The 17,103-nt window shown below is 38.3% G+C and overlaps 1 protein-coding gene across 18 annotated transcripts in view; it reads left to right on the plus strand.

Annotated features, from left to right (window-relative positions):
- NAV3 (neuron navigator 3) overlaps positions 1-17,103 on the plus strand; it is a 560,419-nt gene that overhangs the window by 500,075 nt on the left and 43,241 nt on the right. For 10 of the 18 annotated variants that reach the window (XM_075747242.1, XM_075747259.1, XM_075747211.1 and 7 more), the window contains 5 exons: positions 345-833; positions 7,164-7,205; positions 9,558-9,718; positions 11,544-11,732; positions 14,215-14,267. In XM_075747242.1, the coding sequence (XP_075603357.1) occupies positions 345-833; positions 7,164-7,205; positions 9,558-9,718; positions 11,544-11,732; positions 14,215-14,267 (934 nt within the window). The remainder of the gene's footprint in view (positions 1-344; positions 834-7,163; positions 7,206-9,557; positions 9,719-11,543; positions 11,733-14,214; positions 14,268-17,103) is intronic. The other 8 variants (XM_075747250.1, XM_075747215.1, XM_075747216.1 and 5 more) reach the window with 4 other exon arrangements.

A 17,103-nucleotide genomic window follows, 5' to 3' on the forward strand; every position in this document is an offset into this window, starting at 1 on the left:
AATGACTTAGCCATGGGAACGCTTAATTACAGAATTTGGGTGAAAGTGTAATCTGCGTATGCACTAATAAGACAAAAATGTGATTATTTTACCTCTCTCTGGGAGGGTCTGCATGTGCAAAGAGCACATCTGAACAGGAGTGAACGAGAGCTGTTGTTAATGAAACAAACCCTGATTATTGTGATATGGTTAAGTGAATTTAATTTTGCGATGTGATTGATCAACTAGGTAGGCATGATTTTAGTAGTGATAATTAAAAATGTGTAGTTTGGCTCTTAGGATGTTACGCCATGAATGTTTAATGTGGCTATCAGTTTCTCTAAAGCTATTTGTTTTACATTTAGGTTGTTTGGTGCCAAGGCAAGTGGTAAAGCTGCCTCTGCACCCAGTACTGAAGGTGTGAAACCCACATCGGCAATGCCCAGCCCTAGTACCACATTGGCACGGCAAGGCAGCCTGGAATCGCCATCCTCGGGCACAGGCAGCATGGGCAGTGCAGGTGGGCAAAGTGGTAGCAGCAGCCCCCTCTTCAGTAAACCTTCGGACTTAAATGCAGATGTTGTAAGCTTAAGTCACTCCTTGGCTTCCAGTCCCGCCTCAGTGCACTCTTTCACATCAGGTGGTCTTGTGTGGGCTGCAAACCTGAGCAGCTCTTCAGCGGGCAGTAAGGACACACCAAGTTACCAGTCCATGACTAGCCTTCACACCAGTTCCGAGTCTATTGACCTTCCTCTTAGCCATCATGGCTCTCTCTCTGGACTGACAACAAGCACTCAGGAAGTTCAGAGCCTGCTCATGAGGACTGGAAGCGTCAGATCTACTCTTTCGGAAAGGTGAGCTTGCCTATAGATACAGTGACCACGAAACCAGTAAGAGGCAAAAGGACAGGAGCCAAAAAAAAATAAACCCTCCACCTGTTTTCCTAAAGGGACACTGTTTAATAGCAGCTTAGTCCTTTATGTAAAAAAGGAAGGAAGGAAGAAAAGAAAGCTGAAAGGCATTGGATGTGCAATCAACTGCCTTTTAAGGTTTTACAAGCACTTTTTCTATCTTGAGAAGTTTTTTTGGTTCCCTTGTTCTGGAGAACAACCAGAGAAAAGGGGAAAATTGTCTAATTAAAGGCAAATCTAAAGAGCCACATAATGATTCCTGCATGCTGGATCTACCTGCTCCAGCTCCAAAGCTGTATCACTGCCCTCTTGCTAACAAATCTTCTCCAGCAGTGGGACCCCACTGGTTTTCTTCCCGTTAGCTCGAAGTACAGACAGAGCTGGTGGGCCCCTGCCTTCAGCTGACCAGTCTTGCCTTAAAATGCCCAGTCCTGACAAGTTGCTTCTTACATGGTAATCATTACACAGATCCTTACCCAAATGCACTTTTACTGGCAGGGAGACAGTTTACAAGATGAGACCCTCACTACATGCACGGTCCTGCTGAGCGTCTGGAACAAACAAACAAAAGCAAGAAAGGGTTATCCTCTGCTTGCTCTTTTTAATGTGCAGATATTTTACCATTTATTTTATATTATAAAGTGGTGCACCCACCCTGGCACACTTGTACCACAATTATTTTATTTTAATTATTTTGTGTGTTGCGTGTGTGTGAAATATTTATTTGACTTTTGCAAGAGAGAAAAAATAAGCTTTGCTAGGCAGTAAGTAATTTTAATTTCCTGTGAAAATTTTCAAGATTTGACAATGAAACTCTTATCTCACATGGGGACTGAAAAGTCAATATTAAATATTTCATTAGCCTTTGGTCCAAAAAAGAAATTATACTGAGTCAGTCAGAAAAATTTTAAATGTTTTAAGGTTAAACTTGATTGTTTAACAACATAATCATACAAAGGAAAAAAGATCTTTTATATACAACATTAAGATTTTTTTTCCCTTTATAGAAACCCAGAGATTTTTCAATACCAATCCTTTCCATGGAAAGATTTCACTTTCAGTGAATCAGCATTAAAAAAAGCACAAACAAAACCAAAACCCTAAACAACTCTTTGCCAAATCTAGATGGAAACTCTCCACACATTTCATTCTCATTATATTCATAAGTATTACTATATCAGCTAAAATCACACCTCTTACTAATATAATTACAACACTATAAAACATATGTGTGTACCAATATAATGTATGCTAACAACAGTAGTTAAAAATACGCTGATACATGAGTAATTTGTAATTTGCACTGTGCCTTCAATTTTTAAATAACAATTTACATTGTGTGCCATGAACTGTGTGACAGTATTTCTTAGAAAGTTAGTTATTAATATTTAGCTTATAAAAACCTTTAGTAATTAATAGTGCTACATGTATGGATGGTGAAGTCAATAGAATGATGTGGAAGAGTATGAATTTACGCCAAAGATCATATTTATTCAGAGGATGTTAAACATCACATTTAAAATGTTAATGGCTTGGCATAAGCTCCTGAGCAACCCCCACTACTAATACTTTATGTATTTGTTCAGTGACTTAATTTCAGTGGTTCCAAATACTCTGCCTTTGGCAATATTTTTAAGTTTCAGATTTGTCCATATGGGGATATTATGATTAAGTCGAGAGAGAGCCATTTATCATGTTGATCTGGCCTCAAAACAAATACATGTACCTAGAGAAAATGGTGTCATTTCTTGAATTATAGCCCTAATAGGATTTTTGCAGTTTGATTTCTCTGAAACAAAAACATTCGTTTGCAATGTTAGAGACAGATATGTTTGGCAACAGATAATATGTCCTTTTTCCCTTGTAAACTCAGATTATATTTGAGAAGCCTCTGGCAATACTAGTTGTAGCCTGGCATGGCATAAGAAATTATCTGCAAAGAGGCTTATTCTTTTTCTTCAGTCACTCTAGAGCTTGCAAAAGACTGAATGAGCAGTCTGTATAGTGAGATATAATAATACAATGTAGAGACAAAATCAGAAATACCGAAGCACAAAATGAGATACAACAGGCAAGCGACATAAAGTCTATGCAGAGAAAGCCTCAGGAAAACTAAGAGAGAAGAGAGCTAATAATAGATGATACAAATAAGTATGGTTTTGCTTCATTGAAGCATTAACTGCAATTTGATAGCTAGGCATCACTAATGGCAAGCATGCTAAGAGGGAATGAAAAGGTTAAAGATGGCTCCAATTTACTGGTCCCAGTGAACTTTTCACTTCCCCGCCTCAGACACAGTCTGAAATAATGCTGCAGTCATTAGGGCTGAAGAAGAGGTTTCAAAGGGTCTGTGCTGAGAAAGGAATGAGGAGGAGGGCTGGCATGGAGGATGAGGGGATTGTGGGCAAGGCCACCTTGCCTCGGGTCCTGGAAAGATACAGAGGATATTAAGCAAAATGGGTTAAATTACAGATAACATAGGATTTATCATTAACAGCCTTTTAAATAAGACTCATTTAATTCATTTGCAGGAAAACAGGCTTTGTGAGTAGAGGAGAGGAATTAGATACAATGAGAAATCCTGAACTTAGTACAGCTTTATGTGCTGTTTCACAGTACATTCTCACAAGCAAGAAAATAAAGTAAGGTGCTTGACCAGTCAGTAAGGAGTTATCAAAGACTAGTCATCAATAGTTTACTAGCCTGAAGGGATATAACAGGGCAGGATGTATTTGCACAAATACCAAATGGTAAATGATGAGGCTTGAAAGTAGTCAGTATCTAAGGGGTTGTAGTGCCATTGCTGGGACAAAGCATTTTCCCAGTTATTTTGAAAAGCATCACATGTAAGTCCTAGAATGTAGTTATCCCGTTCTACTTTTTCATGTTAAGGCTTTAACTTGAAGACTTTGGGATTTCGAGTTTTAAGAAATATTTGGTGCAACTGGAAAGAACCCAAAATGAGACCAAAATCTCAGGGTACATCTATGTTTTCTACTCAGTGGAGTAGCCCATGGCTGCCTCCAAAAAAGCAGTCACCTGCCATGGAGACAGAAAGTCTGCAAGGTCTCTGCCACATGTGCCCACTCATACCCAGCACGTCTCAGTCCTTCCAGGGATGATCAGACATTGCTCACACCCAGTTGTCAGGCTATCAGATTCTATGAGATTGTAATAACCAGAAAATGGATTCAGTAAATACTAGCAAAATATTTGCTTTTTCAGCAAAATTTGCATCTCCCTCAGGACTTCTGCTGATTTTTCACTAGCAGTACTTATTTAGACAAGTCTACTTTTGTTATTATAGCAGTGTAACTCCCTGTGTGGGAGGACACTTGTATTTTAGCTTACAACAATTTAGAGGGATTAAAATAAATCGTACAGGTACTTATACTCTAAAATAAAACTGTCTATTGGGGTTAATTGGTGAAATATCACTGCTTTAATTGATAAAATTTTCCAGGTGGACACATCACCAATAGTTCTTTTGAACCCTTAATTACTGTTGGGCGTTGCAGATTTGTGTCTTTCTTCTGCTTGGTCTGAGTGACACAGCAAGAGATGCATAAAAAATACAGAAATATAGGAATTAACAGAGGTCCCATCACCAGTAATGGCTGCATTTTAAGATGAGCAGAGTGGAAGTAGTTTCTTACATGACTGGCTTGCTTTGGTTTACTTTAAAAGGGTGTTTAGTTTTGAGGGCCATGAAAGTGCAATGAAACCCACTTAAGCTCTTCAAGACTTTCAGTTGTTTTAAATTATCATAGTTGATGGTTGTGGTTTTAAGGTGTGAAACAGTGCATCATGTATCAGATTTTTTTATGTGCTCATTGGAACTAATTTATAAGTCTCATATCAGCTTGGCTCAGCCTGTCCTACACCTCCCTAGGAGTTTCTTAGCTTCCAATACTTTCTTTTATTCCCTAACACCTCTGCAACAGTTAGATATAGCCCAAAGACAAGGCATTACAACTCTTTCCCAAGTTAACCTCAACACCAAGGGCAGGTAGGAAACTGAGAACTCTAAGGCTTCCTGTCATTTACCCCAGAGAACTTGCAGATGGTTTCAGCAGTGCAAAATAAAGAAAAGGGAATGGAGATACGGTGGGCTTGACCTCAGCCTACATATGCATGCATCTTCCTGCAAGACTGCTTCTGGCAGTTGACATGGCAGAGGAAAACGTCAGGAATATTACAATATTCTCAGCCTCATTTTATATTTGTTTTAAGCCAAAGAGACAGATTTCCATGAACGCATTGCTTCTTTCAGGAAAGGGGTGACTGTTTTCGGATCGTCTTTAGAGATCTTTTGAGCAGTGAGGTCAGGCTGGTAATGTCCTAATGGGATCACTGCATGTTACAGTTCAATTCTGTTTACCAAAAGTCCAGTTTCTGTAGAAGTAACATACGCAGCTTCTCGGTGGAGGAATGCTTTCAGATACTAAAAAGATATGGGCAGTTATGGGTCTGAGTTAATAGTTACATAGAACCATGGTTAATAGATTCATGCAATTATCTGTAATCTAGGAGCATCTTTGCACTATTTAGTATTTTAAAAAAGCAAAATGAATATTTGCTACATTCAGTTTTATGCAGTTGCAATAATTCCATGCTCATGTTGAGGAATAGTCATCACTATTTCATTTCATTCAAAAGTTTTTCAGCAAAATCTGATGGACACTAGTAGCCTATTTATCTGACTGACTTATAACTTTTGACTTGTGGATTACTTTAAAGGAGCACTGATTGGCTCCTTTATTTTTAGATAATGTGCTATAGATTGTTTTGAAATACATAGAACTTCAAGCTAAAATAATATTAGAAAATGCAGTGTTCATTAGTATGTTTGAAGTATATGCAGAAGAAACTGGCTTTGTTATTATGATCATGTTTGTTTGTTTTGAAATTTAGTGGTGCATGAAGCAACATCAAGGCCCCATTCTTCTCTGTAAGGACCTAAATGAATCATGTATTCAAATGTATGTTCTCTTTTTATCAACCATTCCTGGTCCTGTTAGTTATGCTGGGAGCAAATGCTGAAAATGTAGTCCTCTGTCTGATAGAGGACTACCCTCACATGGACCATGATAGCTGGGCCTGTGCTGAAATCCTGCTAAGTTTCTCCTTCTATTTGCTTTCTCCCCATGCAGAACAAGGCCCTGATTACACCAGTAAAATTGCCCATAAAACTTCCTGGTGCTAAGAGTGCTTTACTGCCATTAGACTGAGCCCTAATGGTGATGGATTGTTAACACCAACAGTATTTTCAGTGCCTTTACCCATTTGGATCAAGGTTACGTGGCAGCGGGGCCCCCAGCCCCCCTGGCACAATAGAAAACAACCTTTAAGAGTGGCGTGAGAGTTTTCTTGGGTAGGAAGAGTCCTAAGGTACTCTTGTTCTCAGAGGTGTGATTATGATATGTAATACAGAAACTTCTAAAGCCATTTTGCAATTTAATCCATATGGCAACACTAAATTATGTTCTTAAGGGAAAAACACCACTTCAACACTTACTTGATGATAACTAGATCAAATTCAACCCACACTAGTTGGGCACCAATCTACCAAGCCTTTATGAATAAATGCCCAAATGACACTTGATTTGAAGAAAGGCTAGGTGCCCTAGAAGTGATCACTAGAAGTGATGGGGTTTGAATTAGGAAATGTCCAGCCACAGATCTCCAGCAATCAGTTGCTCTGCCACCGTGTGTGCCTGAATATGGAACAACGTTGCTCTGGTCCCCTTTTCATTGTCCCCACCATCACCTTACTATATGAGCCCCACAGCAGCAGAAAGACAAGGGTCTGCATATTTAGCACGTATTTCTACAAGCAGAGCTGTCATTTGCCTTCTGGCAAGCCATGCTGTCTCGTAGCAGGTGCCACAACCTTCATTTCTTTCGGAAATCTATTGGCATATCATAGGCAACTGTGAAAAATAAAGATTCATACTGTGACCATATGATTCTCGCACAGATTGCAGGGTGAAGCTGTAGGAAGGTTAGAAATGGTAAGGAAGGACTTCTTTCTGACTTGGACAGTCTCCAAATTACTATTGACCCAGCCCAGAGCATGTCTAGATGAAAAATGAATGTGCAGCAGTCCATGTCCTATTGTCCCTTCCAATGAGTTAGAGATTTATCATGAAAGATATATTAAAAAGCATTAAATGACCTTCTGTTATGCACACATATCTAGACCTTTAAAATTTGTAATTCTGAACAGTCCTGTTTACTGTATGTCCTTAGGGATTTTTTTTGTTTTAACAGCATGCAGCTTGACAGAAATACACTACCCAAAAAGGGATTAAGGTATATATTTTTTTGAGCATGACTGCTGCTTCTCTGTTTTCCTATAATCTTTTCTACACTGTCTTTCCTTTTCTTTCTCCTTTTGTTGAACCTGTTTACAACAGAGTTCTTGGTATTTAGATTCAAACCACAAAATATAGATTTTAACAATGGATTTTTTCTTTCCAAGTCTGCCTAGTGAATAAATTTCCTTTCAAGATACATCATGGAAACTGATTACTATTAACAATAGTTTCCTTATGCAATGAATCTTAAAAGGCATTGAAACCTGGAGAGCTAAAAGAGACAGAGCAAGATACTTTTGCAATTCATTGGGACTAATTGTTGAAAATATTATTGAGAAAACCAAGGTTTTAGAGGTGGATCCGAACTTGAACTCTAAATGCAAACACTTGTGCAATTTGAATTGAAGATCTAGTAAAGGGTAAGACTAGAAAATGCTTATTTTAATATCCAAGGTTCGTAAGTATAAAATGAGCCCTGCTCCAGCTAGTCTTCTTGATCCCTATCAAGCAATACTCAGAGTCCAACTTTGCTACTAATTCCCCACTAATTAGAGCTATCTTCATCACAGAAACCAGAAGTCATCCACCCTCTTCTCCGCTCCACGGTTAAAAGAGGGGATCATTAGGTAACTTCTCTGGTCTCATCAGGCGTGGCAGCCTATCTCCCTAATCCGGGAAGGAGATTTTGCAAGCAAGGGTATATGTGCATGCACACAGACACTCTGCAGCCTTCCAGTCACTGAAATTACACAGTTAAATCTCTTGAGTTATTGATAAATAATAATTTATGTAATTTTAAGATAGTGCTAAAGTGTTGTCACTAGAAAGCCCCTTCTGCTCTTCTGCACTATCTCTTCCTTAAAAAGAATCTAATCAAATTTTCTGTTATCCCAAAACAATCACTTTGGATTGGGAGAGAATGGAAAAGGTGGAGGACATGAAAGAGGCATAAAGGGGACCCTGCAAGAGTACAATGGGATGACTGAGGTTTGTGGCTGTACGATTGTAATGGTGGCTGAAAGCTGAAAGTGAAATGGAGTGGGAAAACAGCTTATAGGCGTATAAGCCTGATCAGTTATCCCAGAAAGACCATAATTTTGATTTAATGTACAGAGATCCCAGTCCAAGACCAGATCCTGAATTCTCATTTTGCCATCTTTCTGATTTGATAACCTCTGGGTAACTCTGCTCTACCACATTTATAGGCAAAGATCATAGCTGTCTTTTTGAAAGGAGAAAGGAAGTAAATATTTAATCAGGACAAGATGTTTTAATGCCATAAAATGTTGTTCAAAACCCCAAGCACAACATGAGAACTTACACATTCATTTAATCTGCTTTCTAAGCAGAAATTCATGTGCCTCGCAAGCCTGAAACCAGAGTATCAAAAGCCCTTTCGGCTCTGTTGTTTGGGGAGCACTGATGGCTCATGACAGTGGTGAAGAAGGTGCTCATTTCTCAGCAGGAGATTGTGCTGAATGAAGTAGGCTATTGCAGACCTTGCTGAAAACAATCTCTTGGTTAAGAACCACACTGCCTGGACATTTTAATATTTAAGCACTGCCAGAATTGCCCTTCTTCCAGCTCAGCCTCTTTCAGCTGGGCCAGTGAGTTACCAGTTCTCCCTCTTAGCCAGTGTGTCAAGTTGCACTTGTTTTATTGGTTTGCCATAGGAAGCAGTTGATGAATGATTTGATTGCCAGACTTCTTCCTTCCAGAGAACTTATTTCTGCTAATTGTGGATTTTTCCTGTCCCTTTCCCTCCCCCCCAGTTTGAGGCAGGACACAATTCCAAGTAGCATTCAGAGCGACAGACCGCACGTATGACCATGAGTAGTTGTCATTACCAATGCAAACTGCTTTTTCAGAGTTGTTGATCTGTTTCACTCCTGTCATCTAACCAATTGCCCACGTGATCTGTGGCAGATGTCATTTTGTAAGCAGCTACTCACATTTCCTGGCTTCTAGTCTGTCCATTCCCCATCCTAGCAAAACAGCTTCCAAGCTTTTGCATCAACCTGTATACTTCCTATAGCTTTGAAGTCCTTTCCTGTCAGCTCAGTGGTCTGTCTTCTATGATTTATCATCATATCTCTTCAAAAGAAGGGAATGCTGTTTTGGGGAGGGGGATGAAGAGGATAGGGGTTTCAAGTCTTGTACTTTTTCTGTTGTAATAAGATGGTAAACGTTACCTTGTTAAGATCCCTGGTGATAATCACTTAACTAGACTTGATACTTTCCAAGGGTTTTGTTCTGTCTAACTGGTGAAGGGTATTTATGTGACATCTGTTTCTTTCCAAACGGTCAACTTGTCGTTGTTTTGAGCGTGTCAGCTGTGGTTTTTCAGATATACTCCATCATCCCGGCAGACGAGTCAGGAGGAAGGCAAGGAATGGCTACGCTCCCATTCAACTGGAGGCCTGCAAGACACTGGCAGTCAGTCCCCACTTGTTTCTCCTTCAGCTATGTCTTCATCTGCAACTGGAAAATATCACTTTTCCAACCTGGGTAAATGCCATTTCCCTTCACTGTTTCTTCCACTCTAGAATAGAATCATAAAATTCAACCGTTCATATTTCTTAGTTTGCCAAACTAGATAATTTATTTTAACATCTCCATCACCATTAGTGGTGCCTCACTAATGAAGGGAAACTCATGGTATTTTCATTGGAGTAGGCCAAGGTATCTCCTATTTTGCATATTAAAAAAAAAAAAAGTACAGATTCTCTATGATTTGCCCAAGGAGAAGAATTCACAGCAGTAGGATTCTTTCCAGTGAATGTAGTGAATGTCAACCCAGACACTAAACATTGGGGTTTTTCCTATATACAGGTTTGCTTTGAGAAAGGCCTTTCCAATGCATTTCAATGGCTGGACCTGACTATAATTGCACTGGGCCCAATCCAAATCCCAGCCTTGTATGCAATATAATATTTTGGGATGCGAGTCACATTTCAGATTTGTTTGATTACAGGTCAAGATTTAGATTTGGTTCTTCTGGATCTTGTTTCAATTTAATCCAACACAAATTTAGTTTTGTTAATAATTTTATTTTTTCTTTAATGCTTAGTAGAAGAGCTTTTATTTGCAGCACTCTGGACACATACATAGGTTCACAATGAGCTTTTTAGGCCCTTACTGTGGAATTAGCAGCAACCTTTGAAGCATTCATACTTCCGTCACTCTGTCACAGCTTATGGCATCTGTAGGTTACAATCACTCAAAAGAAATTTGATCAGACATACAAATGTTGGTCTTTATTACATATGGGAAAAGAAGTTGAACAAAGCTACTTTTAAAAATGAAATTGGATCCTGGCTCAGCAAGCCACTGCTTTGGATTTCCTCCACGTACTTGCAGTAGTTTTAAACACAGCTCTTTTTAAGCAGTGTTTCTTTCACTCTATCATTTTCTGCTTACAATTATCTTCTTTTTGTTCATAGTTCTTGTACTCAGAACAGAGAGCAGTAAGATCAGGGTTTTTTTAAATTTATTTTGTCATTGTCCTTTGCTTCTTTCCATGATCATAGCCTTATGGAATAATTTGCGCTCACAACACAGCTGCTCTGGTAGTTTATGTCTGAAGGCATATCTTGCATGGTCTAAAACAAAAGTCCAAACACTGAGGCTGAATTTGGATAGACAATTGGCTTTTTCTTCTAGGCATTGAGTTCATGAGGTCCAGGTGAACCATAACTAGGCTTTCCTTCCTACTGGCAAACAGACTTTGCAAAATCAAAAGACTTTGCAAAAGCAAAAGACTTTGCAAAAGCTTAAAGTAGCTTCATCAACACTCCTCTGGATTTTAACCATGCGTGACTCCTATTTATTATGATGAGATTCAACTGGCCTGTGCAGGAATTTTAACCTAATATAGTGGTAGGTGCTGTAGAAAATCAAAGTATAAAGATGTCTTGCATATGCCAATAAACTTTGGTCTTTACAGCAATTGGTAATATAGGTTTATAACAATAAAATACAGATACTGATTTATTAGAAGAGCTTCTTATAAAAAATACTTAAGGCTTCTTATTCCTTTTTAACTTTTAACTTTTGAATCTCTCCCATTGATTTTCTGTCTTGGGCTGTCAAAGTGAACAAGTGTGTATTCAGACACCAGTGTTAGTGTTACCATGTATTTTACAGGATTAATCTCATCCAGTTCCTTGGAGATCCTCTGCTTTACCTTTTTGTGGTGGCTTTATATGTAGGAACAAAAGCCTCACATTTTCTCAACAGCATAAAATCCACCTAACCATTACATTACAATTTTGTGCAGAACCAAAATTCATTTAATGGAAATGTGCTTCATTAATAAAGCTTTGTATTCCAGTGAGTCCAACCAACCTATCTCAGTTTAACCTTCCTGGACCCAGTATGATGCGTTCAAACAGCATCCCTGCACAAGACACTTCTTTTGATTTGTATGATGACTCCCAACTGTGTGGCAGTGCTACATCCTTGGAAGAGAGACCACGAGCAATTAGTCATTCAGGTTCATTCAGGGACAGCATGGAAGAAGGTAAGACTGAGTTACTATTTGGATCAGTGAATGGACCCCAAAATAGGCCACCAAAGTGTAGTGAAATTTTAAAATATTTCTTCTGCAACACTAAAACTTAAAAAATTTTGTGAAGCTTTTTTTTCATTTTATTGAGCTGGACTCATGGACTTCCTTACCCTAAAGCATGGAAGGTATTTCTTTCACACAGTAGTATGCAATGCTGGGTATGTCATACATGTATAAATCCTTTATCAGAAATTTTGGAGGAAAGGAAGCCATTCTTGGAAAATTATTTTATTCTTTTTGCCTCTAAATTTGAAGTGTCTGAGCATACCTTGACTACTGTGATTCCATGCTTAGTCCTACTTCTGTATTTCCTTTTTTTTCCTCAAATGCGAGTGCGACTTAGCATCCCCTTTCTTTGCAGTAATTTCATTTTCTCACTTTCCTACAGCCTCAGACAGCAAACACAATGTGCATTTCTGTATTTAAATTCTGTCATTTAATCTGACCTCACTACTTTCTTTAAGCAGATTATTACTGTTGGTCTGGTTTCATTAATGCTATGTACAACACCTGGAATTTGGAGAATATTTTGGGGGCATTGCTTTTTTTTTTTTGCTTTTTTTTTTAACTACAACCATCTGAGAACTCCTAATTAAATGCACTGTAACATTTTCTTTTGCCTAACATTTCTGGTAAATCTGCTTATTTGCAGAATTCCCATAACCACAAAGTTCTCACACCCTTCAGCTAAGAAAACAAGCCCCCCCCGCCTTCCAAAAAAAACCCCAAACAAAACCCACCACAAAAAACCCAACAACAAAAAAACTCCACTGAAATTTAATGGAGATTTATTCTATAACATCATCTTATCAATCTTGCTTACTGCTAAGTGGTGGCAATATAAATAGTCTTTATAACAAGCAAATAAAGTCTTCCCCTAGCCCCAGAGCTCATAGTTATGAGATAAAAAGGGGGAAAAAAGTCCTAAATGAAATAATGGACAACTAATACATTTACTTTTCAATTCCTTCTTCTCTTCTGTATTTGAGATGATATGTCAGGCAGACATCTGGATATGTAATGCTAGCAGTAGGGTGCAGGACAGATCAAGCTGTGAGTTGTCAGCACAGGGAGGATGGCTGGCTGCACAGAAGCATATCACATAATTCAAGGACAGAGGTGACTACAGACCCTTTGCTGAGGAACATGAGAATTATCAAAGGAAACACTGGAAGAATAATAGAGAAAACAAGGCAAATAATTTATGCATAGAAAAAGAGGTGTTAAATCTAGAGGTTCAATAATGGGTCACCAGTGGCTTTGGTGAAAGCTTTCTCATTGGTCATGTTTCGTATCCAGCTGGAGCGGATAACCATGATCAACCTGAGTAAATGAAAGTCAATGCAACAATAATAAACAGATTTTCAAGCAGTTTACGGTCATTAGAGATTAACATGAAATGATGCTTTTGGAAGGCCAAATGTGTTTTATTTAAGATAGGAGCTCTGAGGAAGGTTATAGTGAAAGAAGGGAGGTAATGGGTAGAGCCGCTGCGAGAGCAGAATGGGAGTTCAGCTGACCGATTTAAAGCAGAGGGTACCACATCTTTGTAAATATTTGCCCAGTTTCAAAACTAGATTCAAAGTCTATTTGGCTAATCCAATTCTTGTATTGTCAGTTTGGCATACAGATGCCAGGTAGCTACTAAAGCAAAATAATTTATTTTCCAAATTCTGGCAGATTATAAATATGAAACTGATTTCTTTTGAAGAAAAAATGAAAAGAAGTAATTAAATAAATTAACTTGTTGAAAATTCTCTGTTGGTGTATCCTTCCTCATGAGAGTCATATGAAGCAGAAGGGGCAATTCTGTTTCAGTTGAGCCTTCACTTGCTATTTTCAGAGAGGCCAGCTACCCCATTTTTTGAGTTGAAGTCCTGCAACATTCACTTGTTGCTCTTGGGGCTGACTCTGCTGATGATTAGTGGAAATATGGCACTACATCTCGCAGTAACCCCTTCACATGGACTACAAATACACGGGTCTGTATTGTGCTGAGGGGAGAAACCAGCTGAACACAGCCTGGGAGCTCGCCCCAGGGAACGTTAACTGTGTTGCAAAGCATAGTCTCTTATTAAAATCAGTTTGCTCAGCTTTGGACGGGTGTATAAACGGCTCAGTTTCTGGTTCCTCTAAAGAGTGTATTTATCAAGTGATTTGTTGTCAAAACAAAAAAAGCGATGCCTGGTTTGCTGGTAATAATACTGAATCTCACTGGCTCGCTCTCCTACCTCACACAGTAAAGTGCTTTTTCTGTATAGAACAATCTTTCTAAGTGCAGGAAAAAATATCAATAGCTTTTCTATAATGACCGCTTATAATTGGTCTTCATGGAAGATTGTTACTCGTTTGAAAAAGATGTTTAGTTATTGAGCTCCGTGAGGGGAGTTTTATGCTTTCATCAATATTTCATGTTATTTTCCTTTTTTTAAAGTACATGGGTCCTCATTATCACTTGTCTCCAGCACATCCTCTCTCTACTCTACGGTGAGTATTGACATTTTAGAAAAAAGTTCTGCCTGTGTCTCTTCTTGTTCATTGCTCATGAAAATTTCAATACTTTCCGGTTTAGAAGGATTAAAATTGTACTGCAATAAAGCAGGAACATTTATTTTCAACTTTGGTATTACTGTCACGCTATTTTAGAATGCATTATTTTCATCTTTTTATGTGACTTGCTTAGAACTGCTTAAAATTACCTAGTGTATATTTTGAAATCTAAAAAGAAGGTAATTGTCTAGGAGTCTATATTTAAGGGAGATCCTTATGCTATTGTAGTTGATAATTTTGAGAGATTTTGCTTATTTTCAGTTAGTTTTCTAATTGCACAATTTACAAAGTGTTTTTGTCATCTCACTGAGGTACATTTCTTGTAAAACACAAGATTGCTTCAGGGTAAGGGAGATAAAATTTGCAGTTAAAATGTCTACTGATCTTTGCTGCAAATGACAACATTTAGATGTTATTTCCAAAGAGAAGAGTTTCTTTAAAAATGTATTAATCTTAGTTAATTAGATTAAGTAATAATTGTATTATAGCTCAAGCAGAAGTTCTGGGTTTGATTTTTTTCTCTATTTATTTTATTGTTTTGGCATCTTTTTTGAGATCTTCTGCATAATTTGTTGCTTCAGTTGTTCTACTAACAAGAAATCATCCATACAGGAGGAGTTAAGCATGTTTGGACATTCCCTTGCTGATATGCAACAGCTGCTTTGCAACCTATTCGCTAACCACAATTACATGCTGTAGTAGCCCTTTTTTGCAGGAGAGCAACCCACTTCTCTGTTTTCACACCATGCGTTCATGAATAGTCTGTCTCCTCTCCATAGTTTCAGGCATTGAATAACGTCAGGTGACATCCCAGGAATGGCAGCGACTCCTCTACCCAGAGCCAACAACAGTTCTTGCCTGGGAATACCGAGCCCATGCAGTCTGATGGGTTTGTACCACTTGGTAGCCCTATCTCAACGCTAAACTCATGTTAGCTTGGAAAGCAGGTTGCATCCATGCACAACGTCTACCACAATGGTGCCTCTCCTAGTTCTGTTTAATCATAAAAAGGTCTATACAAGGGCATGTCTAAAACATCCGGTACACAGTCATTATGGTTTCCCAGGCCTTAAGCAGCAAGTTGCAAGCAATTCCAGTCCAGACCAGTCCTGAATTATTTTGGGGGAGTAGAATGCACATACAGACTGGCTGCACATGAAGTGTGACTAACATTCAAATCAAAGCTTCTCATTTAACGTTTTGGTAGTGGTAGAAAACTTTACTATTTCTCTGTCTGTGAAACACTGTGGCAGGTGTGTGTCCAAAATTATAATTCAAGCTTTGATGTCAAATGTTAGAAGAATGGTATGAAACTGACAGATGGTAAAAATCAAATTATAAAGTGACACAGGATGCTTTCAGCCCCTGGTGAGTCAGTAAGTTTGAAATATGTCTGCTCTGATGTTGTCATGTAGCAAGAGTTTACTAATACTTTCTATTTGTATAACCTGCTATCATTCCAGATTGCCGAGTATCTTGGAAATATTGCCTAAATTCTGTGATATTAAAGAACAGTATTTTTCCTGCAAAACAAACTTTAAACTGTTTACCCAAGTTCGGACTGTACGTGAAATATCTTCTGAAATGGCTGACTGTGAATTCACATTGCAGCTAAGCCTTGCTTCTTAAGTAATGGATTATGTAGACAAGATAATGAAAGTTACAGAAAAAGCTGCAAAGGGCAGGAAAGGAATTAGTGTGACAAAATTACTAGGGTTGGCCTTTAGGGATGAATTTTGATCAGAATTTCTTCTGCTTGATCCCTCTCATCCTGTAAAAAAAGTTTAAACTGTTCAGCAATTAATCAGAAGATGATGCACAAGTGGAGAATAGAAACGTGAAAGGTTGGCAATCAGTATCACACCAACTGAAAGCAGAGAACAATGTTTCATTGTTCCATGATATGGTGCAGTGCCCCATTTCCTCCAGAAACGGATAGCTTCACAGGGTTATGCCACATGTGACTCGCTTTCAGCTATTACTAGATTGAAGGAGGGATACAAAAGCTATTTTACCTTACTTAAGCAAGAGAAAATCACTAAGCAGGAGCAGCCTCCTTTCCGTAAGTGTCTTAATCAAATATGTTTATCAGATTTCTCAAGCATTGCCTTAAGCCTTGATGGTAGTGTTTTTTGGCAGCCTAATCACTGGAGAGATTCAGACAAAGTACTAAATAAAGATCAATATCAAGATCTTTATGCATTATTACCAAAGGATAGCTGCAAAGTTTGAAGTTATTCTCCGAAGATTTTTTCTTTGAGAATTGGAATATGAGATTCAGAAGAAACATGTCATGATTTACTGCTAGTGGAATGAATAAGTCCAATGAAACAGAAGTTTTGCATTCACTAGTATTTTCTGTATGTATTGGCTTTCTTTTGGGTTTGCATTTGGGTTTTCAGAACTTAATGGAATAGACTGGAAATCCAGCTTGTAAAGATATGCATATACAGAGACAATCATTTGCTTTCAGAGAAAGGTATGCCATGTAATTGGACTTAGTAGACTGGAAGATTGAAATGCTGATTCTGTTTTGGCAATGAATATATCTAGCTCTCCGAGAAGTTGAAAACGATGTGTGATAGTGTAAATTATGATAGGTTGTCTCCAATTTTAATCTCCTCCTGCTCAGTAGGTGAGACACTGCAATTTGCACATATCTAGTTAATTGCTATATTTCTTCCACTGGCTCTCAGCATTAGCTACACTTAGAATACCTAGACTTCATTAACTGTGCTAAGCCAAGCTCAAAGGAGATGTGTAAGGACATGTC

This window comes from Balearica regulorum, chromosome 1 (assembly GCF_011004875.1).
Source record: "Balearica regulorum gibbericeps isolate bBalReg1 chromosome 1, bBalReg1.pri, whole genome shotgun sequence".
Lineage (NCBI taxonomy): Eukaryota > Metazoa > Chordata > Aves > Gruiformes > Gruidae > Balearica > Balearica regulorum.